General features: G+C 41.3%; 1 protein-coding gene across 1 annotated transcript in view; it reads right to left on the bottom strand.

Moving 5' to 3' along the window:
* LOC127430421 (gamma-aminobutyric acid receptor subunit alpha-3-like) overlaps positions 1–12028 on the bottom strand; it is a 293420-nt gene that overhangs the window by 48055 nt on the left and 233337 nt on the right. Inside the window, exon 8 of the mRNA XM_051680177.1 lies at positions 11169–11321. Within this exon, the coding sequence (XP_051536137.1) occupies positions 11169–11321 (153 nt within the window). The remainder of the gene's footprint in view (positions 1–11168; positions 11322–12028) is intronic.

The raw sequence follows: 12028 nt of genomic DNA on the forward strand, positions 1-12028 counted from the left end.
AGAGCTCCCCCTCAGTGTGGTGGAGCGGGGATGTAACTTTATTTATGTGAATAATTTCAAACAATTCTAAACATGCACATTACCATACATCTTATCAAATATTAACCGTACAGCACTTGGCAGAGGTCAAAAAGGTTTTCCAAACTGACTTTTGCATTGATTTCTGCTTTTAAACTCTTGGATTTGGATGGAAATAAAATAACCACACGACCTTGGTGTTTGTCAAAATGTTTGTAATTTGGCCAATAATTTTCTCGCAGATGGTGGGATACAAACACAGACATTTTGGATTCGGACGGCAATACAATCACTGACTAGCCCCAGTAAATGCTGGAATTACCTTACATCCCCATGTAAAACAATTAGTGTTCGAATAGGGCTTAAGACGCAGTGCTTTCCATGTGAATGCAACTTCACAATTGCTGTAGCAAAGTGGACAGCCACAGGGTTTAAGAGATTTAATGTGCATTGCAATGAATACGCAACATATGGGGACAAGTTCTTTAAATTTGTGTACCTCCCACTTAGACTCTGAGAAACGTTTAATGTTACTTGGTGTTATTTTAGTGCATTTCTAGCTTTATACTGTGAAAGGCTTTGTTTGGAAAATATTAATAAAACATTATTGTCATGCGATGAATTGCGATTAAATATTTTAATTGACTAACAGCAGTACTGTTTTTTCATGTTAATTTTATACTTTTATATTTGCTGTGAATGTTTAATTTGAAATATTGTGTTGCTGATGCTCATGTGTCCTAATGGCCAGGCATGTCTTTAAAAGCTTTTAAACCTTTTTAAACATTTAAATGTCAATACATTGCAGATTGATTATAACCTGCATTGTGTTTGCAGTCATTGGTCAAGTTTTGAAGAATTTAAGGAAGTACAGCAAATGTGTTAAGTGTAGGATTCTAGAGAACAACAGTAGAACTGCAGTACAAGAGTGGTAATTTTGATGCTACAGGTCTTTCAAGCCAAGGTCCTCAAGCAAATGGACAAGCAAGGCTACGATCCAGAGACATTCAAAGAGCTCCGCACCGCTACAGACTTAGCCACGAAAGTCACTGCATGGGCCATTAGCAAGTCAATGGGAAACCTGGTAGTTCTAGATCATCACATCTGGCTGACCCTCACAGAAATGCGTGACAAGGAAAAAGCCTCTCTGTTGGATGCTCCAATGTCTCCAGCCGGCCTCTTCGGCAGCTCTGTGGATAACTTTGCCGAGTGTTACGTCGTGATTCAGCAACACTTGCAGGCTATGAGACACTTTATGCCAAAACTGAGTAATGTATCACAGACGGTTCGCTCCTGCTCTGTTTCGAGCCAGCGCCCGGCCAAAAGCCCCATGCCCGCTGCCTCAGTGCCACCACCTGCTGCCGCCGAGCCACCGGTGAGGCCACGCAAACTGTGGCCCAAACGGAAGCAGCCATATCAGTGCATGCCCCGCTCTGGCAGAAAAAAACCCCAGCACAACAAAAGCGCTCCTGACGGGCACAGCCCTTTGAAGCAGAATACAGAGCTCGCTCTTCCCTCCGGGTCTGCTCTGAAGAAGGCTCGATTGGAGACACACAACACTGTTCCCCATCTCCCCACTGTTGTTTGTCAGGAAAGGAATATTGCTGTTCACAATATTGTTCAAAATGTTGTTTCTGTGTCTCACATATGAATGCAATAAAAAGAATACAGCGCTCGTTGCACATGCATGAGATGCTCACACATTCTCAATAAAGAGCTCTTTTCCATTTCAAAGCCGACACATTGTGCACAACCACTTCCCACTGGTGAGCGGCGCATTATATCATACAATGAACAAACCAAATTGCCCTCTGTCTCGTTATGTGGACACATGGCGAGCCCTTACGGGCATTTCAGATTGGGTGCTAAAAACGAACGAACATGGGTATACGATCCAATTTGCACATTGGCCACCCCATTTCAACGGTGTTCTCTCTTCCATGGTTTCATCCGAAGACGCGCCAGTGTTACGAGCCAAAATACACAATCTCCTCTCGAAAAGCACAATAGAGGTTGTTCCAAATTGTCAAGCCCAAAAAGGGTTTTACAGCCATTTCTTGTCCTAAAGAAAGATGGCGGGCTTCTGCCAATCCTAGATCTGAGACATTTGAATCTCGCATTTGCAAAGCGGCCATTCAAAATTGTTACTCTGAAACAGATCTTATCGCACGTCCGCCCACATGATTGGTTTGCATTGATAGATCTTAAAGATGCGTACTTTCATGTCCAAATTGTACATCACAGGATGTTTTTGAGATTCGCATTCAAGGGAATGGCATATCAATTAAAAGTCCTGCCCTTCGGGCTGTCTCTGATTCCTCGCACGTTCACAAAGTGCATCGATGCGATTCTCGCCCCTCTGAAATTGAGCAGCGTGCGCATTTTTAACTACCTCAACGATTGGCTGTTACTGGCCCAAACTGTTATGCCAACACAGAGACTTGCTGCTTCAGCATCTAAACAACTTGTGCCTCAATGTCAAATGGGTGAAGAGCATGATCTCCCCCATCCAACAAATCTCCTTTTTGGGAGTCCGCATTGACTCCATGAGCAGGCACGCGCACCTCACGGGCGAGCGTGTTCAGGCAGTCTGATCAGCTCTTTGTGTGCTATGGAGGATGCACGAAAGGAATGTCCATCTCCAAGCAAAGACTTTCTCACTGGATCGTTGATGTGATTGCCCTGGCTTACGAGTTGCAGGGTAAGATTTGCTCAATTGGTGTTAAAGCACACTCAACTAGAGGCATGGCCTCCTCATGGGCATGGATGAATGGTGTGTCTTTACAAGACATATGTTTTGCAGCAGGATGGTCTTCTCAAAACACATTCACAAGGTTTTACAACCTAGACATAATGTCTCTCTCTTCACAAGTCCTCTCTGTTTAGAGCGCTTGCCATTTCGTTTGCCAAACATATACGTATGCCCCTCCTTTTAAGTACGGACTCCCCATCATTTTGCATAACCGCCTGCATTCAGGCCATTGTAATTTACCATAATGTCACAAGAACTTTCATTATAAATAAACTCCCTTCCCGACTGGGTTCGTGAAGGGGTTAATTCATACTATATGAATATAGTTCATATATTCATTCTGAGTGCTTCCACATGTCGCCACATGTTTCCTCTCTGGGAGTTTATGTCGTGTAGTGCAGCGTGATGGGATTCTGTTCTCCACATGCATTAGCAGAACACAATGTCAAGTGTACTGAGTCGTAAGGGAATGTCTCGGTTATGTACGTAACCTCAGTTGCCTGAGAAAAAGGGAACGAGACATTGCAAATGCTGGCCACACTACAAGTCTCAGAGTTCCTTTGAGGTGCCAGCGATGCGCTCCTTGTCCCTCAGTCATGGTGTTTACGCACCTGTTTTAATAGTGGACAGCTTTGCGCCTAAAAGAGCAGGGCTCCAACACCATAGCGAAAATTAGAATATTGGCATTATTGTAGAGAGGTTTCAACTAGGTCGTGTGGAAGGACACTCCCCATATGCGTTAGCAGAAAGCAATGTCTCGTTCCCTTCGTCTCAGGGAATCAAGGTTACGTACCTAACTGAGATGTTTTCAGTACTGCAGTACAAGTGTTAATTTGGACGCGGTATTCCTACAGTTTCCAGTACTGCAGTAATACTGCGTCCAATTCACCACACTTGTACTAGTTAAAAAACTGCATTTAGTTTTTGTAATGGTACAGACCTTGAAGACAAACATCCAGATAGACAGTAGATAGTCAAACTGACTGTCACATAGGTAGTCAGCTAGATAGATCTTGTGACACTTAAAGCAGATTTGTGTGGGTTTGTTTACATTTGAACATTCCATTAAGTCTATGGGATTTTTCAGATATAGTATCGTCTGCTGTGCAGAAACTAGTCCGATCATTTAGAAAAGATATAGCACACTAAAGGCCTTTTCACACCAAACGCGAACCTTGGACACAATTTCTCGCTGTGATTAAATTTTTCTATGGTAACAATGGATTCCTAACGAGCCCTTCACACCTGGAACGAGCATTCGTGCGCTGACATAGGGAAGGGTTTTTTTACGGTGTGTCAATTTTTTTTTTCTTCGCCTTGTGAAGAAACACCCTGACCAATAAAATTGGAGCTGTGAATCACATGTCAGGAGCTGCTGCAGTTCCCAAAGCCAGCAGAACAGGTGGTGCTAAAGCACAGAAAGCTGTTTTGACCATCAACATTAAACGCTGAAGCAGTGAGGATGTGTTTCTCATTTGCATCAAATGCTTTAAAAATGGAAACAGTTTTTTTCTGTGTGGCGAGAAAGGGCGAGGGGCATGGGACAAGGGCAAAGTCCTGGGGTGGAGCCATGAGAGGCTCGGGGGGCTGAGCCATGGAAGGCGGAGCCGTGAGAGGATCGAGGGGTGGAGCCATGGAACCTGGTGCCTGGAGAGTAGCCGAAGACTCAAAGGGAGGGAGGACCAAGGCGTTGCTGGTGGCTCGGAGGAGCAAGGCAGAGCTGGGGGATCGGAAGACTGAGGTGGAGCCAGTGGGACTGAGGACCAAGGTGGAGCCGTAGGGAAGGAGGTCCCCGGTGGAGCTGACAGATCGGAGGGACGAGGCGCAGCCAGAGGATCGGAGAGCCAAAGCAGAGCCAGGTGACCGACAGACCAAGGAGGAGCTGGAGGGACGGGGGACCCCGGCAAAGCCGACAGGCTGAAGGACCGCAGTGGAGCCGAGGGAACGCAGAGCTGAGGCAATGTTGAGGGACCGACAGGCCAAGGCAAAGTCCAGGGCTCGGAGGGTCCAGGCGGGGTCAGAGGGCCGAAAGTTCCCCTTGCCTGCTCAGGAGAAATAAGGGTGGGTATAAGGGTGGGAATCATCTCCAGGTCCAACTGCTAAGGTGTGGCTGTGACGTGGCATGGAGCAGGCTGAGGCATTGCTGTGATGTGGCATGGAGTAGGCTGAGGCGTTGCTGTGACGTGGCATGGAGCAGGCTGATGATTCGGGGCAAAAGATGGCGCTAGCTCAGTGACAATGACTAAGAACTCTGGTTCGGCTGCGGCCATGACGTGGAACTCTGGCTCAGCGGCGGCCACGACGTGGAACTCTGGCTCGGCATCCGCCTCCCCCACAGTGAACGTGGAACCAATGATCTGTAGGGCGAGGTTGATATATTGAGCCAGACTTAGGGAACTGCGACCGCCAGGCATCAAAAAATAAATGGACTCATTCAGTCCAAATCTAAAACAGTCTTTGAGGGCAACCTCATTAAAGTCCACCTGGCAGGCTAGACCGCAGAAGTCCTCAACACAGTCCTCCAGGGGACGATTCCCCTGACGTAGGCGCAGAAGTAAAACTGCTGGGTTCATGGCTGGTCAAGTATTCTGTAACGCTGCTGTTTGCTGGCAATGTCGATGACGAAGACGATGATGATGATGAGAAGAACCCAAGTGCAGTTTATTTACAAATGTGATAACCAATAACCCTAACTACAAACATGAAACATGAAACATAAACATGAACTTGACTATGGCTTGTCTAAAAACATCTACAATCACATTCAATACTTGACAAAGACACAATGGAAAATATGAGGCTTAAATACATGGACATGGGGGAACATAAACCAATGAACAAACAGAACTGATAACAAGATAATTAAACAATAAACCAATGAAAACATGACACATGAACATGGAGGGAAAACATGAAATCACATGACAAGCGAACAGGAACTAAACTTTTCAAAATAATAGACATGAATCAACAAAATACACATGACAAGTATAAGCAATAACATTATGTTTGTCAAGCCAACATAATAAAGTAAAGGATACCTCTATGCAGAACAAAGAGATGAAAGAGAAAAGACAGCGTGTAAGTATCAGAGGCAGAGCAGAAAGCACACAAACATGTAATTCAATATTTACTAATGGTAAATACAAAGTTTGGTGGCTGTAGAAACACTGGGAATTTGAGGTGGACTGATGGGAAAACTGGCATGATGAAGAGACTGTATTCCACTGCGAACATTTTCATGGCATGTTTCAGAAGGCTAAAGACAAATGGAGCTGATTTGCTCGGTGACATTTACACAGATGAGCAACTCCATTGACAGGTTTTGTGTCTGTTGCAAGCTGTCTTTGTCTAATTATTGTCATTGACATAGTAAATATGAAAATAAGAATTTTAATCCAGGGTTTACGAATGTACAGTGTGAAACTTCAGAACATGAACCTGAATTTGAACATGATTTATTGACCCAGGGTAAAATATGGACAGTACGAAACATGAAACTACATAACAGCATATGTTAAACCATGGGTTAACAAATTCAAGTGTAAAAAGCCCTAAAGATGACTTTGTTGAAGACAAAAGCTCTATTTCAAAACCTAGTGAACAGCCTTGCTATCTTCTGCCTACACAGGCAGTTGCCTTCTAAGGCAAAAAAAAAAAAAAAAAAAAAAAAGTGAAATGGAACCTTCTAAATGTCTGATATAATGCTCTACATAGATGCTGTACACTCATGTGAAGCATATGAGACATGACTCTCAATTTATTCCAACAGAGTTTGACCAAAGTCCCTTTTAAGAAATATTCCGAGTTCAATACAAGTTGAGTTCAGTGAACAGCATTTGTGGCATAATGTTGATTATCAAAAAAATTTAATTATTTTGACATTTTCTTTAAAAAAAATAAATAAAAAAAATCGATGTTATAGTGAGGCACTTACAATGGAAGTGAATGAGGCCAAATTTTGGAGAGTTTAAAGGCAGAAAAGTGACGCTTATAATTTTATAAAAGCACTTACATTAATTCATCTGTTAAAACTTGTGTATTATTTGAGCTGTAAAGTTTTTACATTATTTTACATTTGTCATTATTACAATCCTTTTAGGGTTTATGGCTTTATGTTGTCATGGCAACGAAGTTGTAAAATTGGCTATAACTTCACACAGAAAAGGTAAGCAATCTATCACACTAAACTCATGTTAACACTCATATTGTTTACGTCCTTTAGCTATACTTTTGAAACAGTAAGTATTTTACTATTTAACGGATTGGCCCCATTCACTTTCATTGTAAGTGGCTCACTGTAACCTAGATTTGTGCTTTTTTTTAAAGAAAAGGAGGGATGAGGAGAAATGCCACAAGTGCTGAAGATTGAGCTGAACTTATATTGAACCAGGAAAATTACTTTAAGGCAAGTCAGGTCATTCAGCAACATTATTTGTAACTCCTCCGTGCAGCTATTTTCTAGTCAAACAAATACAGTTCCTATCTACTGGAATAGGGAAGACCTGAATCTCTAAAACTGTTGGTCAAGGTTATGATCAAATAACATATTTCAAATCAGCCAACTAAAATCTGACAACAATGGTATCACAGCTTCTTTTGCTCAAATCACACTAAAAAATTGCTATTTTTCAGGCTGGTCCACATGCTCGTTCTTGATGAAAACTGACAGTCAGTGTCTCTATAAAAAGGTGATTGGATCTTTTAACTGAAAGGTGGGTCTTCCATTCCCACAGCCGCAGTATTGAGCTTTACAGTTTCTCCCATTCATATGTATTTGAGCAGGGTTGCCAACTGCCAGGATGTCCTGTATTTGGCCAAAATAATGACATCCCATACATGATGCCTGTTGTTCCGCATTTTAGAGTTGCTGTGGAAAAAATTTGCAACCGTAGACGAGATGAGCCACAGCAGTTGGAGTCAAAGTGACGCATCAACAAATTGTAAGCACAATGACACTGTTGCTTATTCAAAATGATCCTTAGAAAATAATTTACATTTTACATTTAGTCATTTAGCTGATGCTTTTATCCAAGGCAACTTACAACTGAGGAACATAGCAAGACAGAAAGTATGCTTTTAATCAGCCTGCTTCAAGTGTTATCCCATGTGTCTCATGAGTTCACACAGTTTTGTGTCAGCATTCTCAATCATGAACAACATCATATCAAGTTCATCCATCATTCACCAATGCTTATTTAACCAAATATCTGAGAACTGCACTGGCTCTATTTGTGCTCTAACACATTGCAATTGACTGAAATGTTCATCTTTCATGTAATCAGCTAATCAGTGTTACAACCACGAGAAGAGGTCAATGATATTAACAACTTTCACCAAACTGTACATTTACCTCAGGAAAGTTATCCAATATCCATAGTTAGTTAGCTTGAAAAACTAAGTGTATATAGCAACAAAAAACATCTTCTTTGCACCCCGGTGCATATAGCATCTAACACTATTTATACTTAACCTAATCAAATACTAACATACAGTTTAAGAACATCACTGCAGCATGTTTTTAGCATTTATTTAGTTCCTCAGATACCCTACACCAACCCCTACCCCTAAACCTAGCCTTCCCTTAAAAAAAAATAAACCATGGTTTTACTACATTAACCATAATATCACCATTGTATTTTGTAGTAAAATCATAGTAACCACATAATTAAACATGGTTACTACATTAACACCATATTACTGTAGTAACACCATGGGTAATTACATTAAAACTATGACTTCCACCAAAAAAAACATGGCTACTACAATATTACAATAGTAAAACCATGGTTTATTTTACCTCTAAACTCCCCGACCATCACCGTGACCAAATCATTGCGAGGAAATCAACCTTTATATTCATTTTTATTTTTTATTATACAGTAAGTGGGGGTGGGCGATATGACCAAAATCTTATATCACGATATGAGTAATTTTATTTCTTGATAACGAAATATATCACGATATAGAACTTTTTTTCTGGAAAACCAATAAAAATCGGTTAACATAATAAATAACCATTTTGTAATGCCTATTTTTGGAAAATCTACTTCCTCTTTTGTAATTTTCTCCTGACTTACAACTTGACAGTCAAAGTAAAAAATTAAATAAACGGGGGTCCTGGGTAGCTCTGCAAGTTTTGACGCTGACTACCACCCCTGGAGTCGCAAGTTCGAATCCAGGGTGGGCTGAGTGACTCCAGCCAGGTCTACTAAGCAACCAAATTGGCCCGGTTGCTAGGGAGGGTAGAGTCACATGGGGTAACCTCCTCGTGGTCTTGATTAAGTGGTTCTCGCTCTCAGTGGGGCGTGTGGTAAGTTGTGCGTGGATTGTGGAGAGTAGCATGAGCCTCCACATGCCGGGAGTCTCCGCGGTGTCACACACAACGATCCACATGATAAGATGCATGGATTGACAGTTTCAGAAGCGGAGGCAACTGAGACTTGTCCACTGCCACCCGGATTGAGGTGAGTAACTGTGCCACCACGAGGACCTACTAAGTAGTCGGAATTGGGCATTCCAATAATTGGAGAGAAAAGGGGATAAAAAAAACATAAACAAAAAAATTTATAAACACTCGGCGTTAATCAACCTTAGAATAATATTCAATATCACATTATGCCACATTTCAGTCAAATATTATTATAAACTTTCCTCAAGAAACTCAAGATCTTTTCAAAGCAAAGTAACAAAGAAAATATGACATAATTTTAGAAAGAAAAAAAAAACATTTCAAATATATTTATAAACACTATTTATAAATTATTTTCAAATATATTTATAAACATATTTATAAATAAATAAATAATAATAATAATAATAAAAATGACGGAATTAATGTGGAGCACATCTTTTGGCTTTCATAATATACTTTAGCGTGCTTCATTTTAAGTTGGTAATACAAATTGTTTGTATTGCCACAAGTGATTATCGTCGGGCGACACAGTTTGCAGATTACATTATTCTAATCAGTGTCAGCTTTTGTGAACCTACACCACAGATGTCGCACCTGTTTTAATTACAAGCTCCCCTAAATTTTCTTGACTTTTCTATTGATCATATCAGCAGCAATAAATCAAATGATGGAGAAGTATATTTGTGCGGTGCAGTCAAGCGCACCTCGGCATGTTAAAGAGATGATTCAGGTGTCTGGGTCATGGTAACACTGTCCCGGTAGACTGTCTCAAATCACGATGGACTGCTGCATCCTCCGCTGTTGAGAACTCAGAATCGGCCCGCAAAATCAGAATAGCTAAGAATCAGCAACGAGCTTGTGTGCGCGTTTGCACCATTGCCTGATCTGCATAATTCCTTTAGTGAATCCGCCGCTACACCACATAGATATTTACATATCACAAGATACACAATATAGCTAAATCTCTATATCGTTTCAGTCTCACGTGAAGTGTGCCCACTGATAGATACGCACGCACGGCACACATGGATAGTTACATATCGCGATATACACGATGTAGCAAACTCTCTATCTATTGACACTTTATATTGTTGCCACGATATATATCATCATATCGCCCAGCCCTAATTATAAGTATTATTAAAGGAAATACTAAGAGTGGAGACAGGAAACAGGATAGGAAAAATGGGACAAAAGGCAGAATCAAACCTGGGTTGTCCGCACAAATAAGCACATGCACACCGTCATTATATCCCACGCCACTTCAGCGATCCTAATGGTGCAGTTTGCCTTTAATTTCTGTGTTTCCACCAGGCTATTAGAGTGCAAATAGCCATGCTGTGTGGCAGGTGCTATTTACACATTGTGCAAATAGTCACTCCAAAAAGAAAACCCGGCGACGAAGCCAGACACCATGACAAATTTGATGTGAGCTCAATATGCAATAATCTCTTAACTCCAGCCACCTTAAAGACTGATGCGAATAGCCTGCCGAGGGAGATGCAGTTGATGCTTTTGGGTTTATCTGTACCCTCCCCATCCCTGGAGAGGCCCGTCAACATCACTTTCTCAGACTTTATTTCACTTGTGGTTTAGGTCCATCTAATCTGTAATTAATTAGGTGCTTGTGTGGTGGACAGGTCAATCCTGCGAACCCGGCACACTTTCAAAACAGAATCCATCACTGTCTGGCTGCAGGGCTGCTCAATGACCGCACCACCCGCACTGCTCTGTAAACTTTTGTACACAATACAAACTTTTAATACCATCTCTGGCGCTCTTTACTGAACGTTCATGTTGTTTCATGATGGCGAATAAAAACAAAAAAGGAAAACAAAAAAGGGGGAAAAAAAAAATTATCACACAGCATGTTTTGATGAAGCCTCATATTTTAAACAGCAGCTGTGCATTTGATGTGTTATTTACTGGATTACTTGCACAGTATATCTGGGCGTTAAGAAACAATAAGGAATAAAATCTCACCAAAGACAGTGCGTGCAGGCACGGACTCTCGGTTCAGCCAGAAGGAGACCTGAGAGAGGATGACAGTCATTATGCAGGGGAGATATGTCTGGATCACGAAATAGCCAATTTTCCTTTTCAAATGGAAATATGTTGTCATCACCACATATTCTCCTGTATGGGAAATGAGAAAAAGAGAAGAGAGAGCAGAAGAGAGAGATATTAATTATTGATGAGCCTAGTTCTATGTTAACACAACATACTGACTAAAATATTAGGAACGTTATTTACAGACGATCATGCATGCAGAGAATGCCAAGGATTTTGTGAGATCTACATTAGAGGTAGGTAGTGTGGTGTTGGTGAGGGAGGTTAACATGATTGCTACTTGTATATCACAGCACCAATGTGTAAATACTCAAGTGTTTTCCCAGTATGGTTGGGTTGGGGGAGATTGAATGTTCTTGCCTTTGTAGCGGGCGACAGACAATCATTCTAATTTTCAGTTCCCCTCTAAACGTCTTCTCGAGAACAAGTGACTGTGATTGTGACATTTAAGGAATAGTTCACTCAAAAAATTTAATTCTGTCATAAATTTACTCACCCTCAACCATGATCCTTTTTAAATGGTTAACTAACATACTGCTCCTTCTGTGTTCCAAGGAAGAAAGAAAGTCATACAGGTTTGGAAATGCCATAAATTTCATTTTCGGGTGAACTATTCCTACACATTTTTTACGTTTTAGTGCCAGCTTGCTGTATGTTAGTCATATAACATTTGTTCAAAATTTTTATCACTTCCATAAGACATTACCGTCCAAAATAATGGAGATGACAAATTCATAACAGTCAATGCTGTTTGAAGACATTTTCTGGCACCG

Source organism: Myxocyprinus asiaticus, chromosome 40 (assembly GCF_019703515.2).
Source record: "Myxocyprinus asiaticus isolate MX2 ecotype Aquarium Trade chromosome 40, UBuf_Myxa_2, whole genome shotgun sequence".
Lineage (NCBI taxonomy): Eukaryota > Metazoa > Chordata > Actinopteri > Cypriniformes > Catostomidae > Myxocyprinus > Myxocyprinus asiaticus.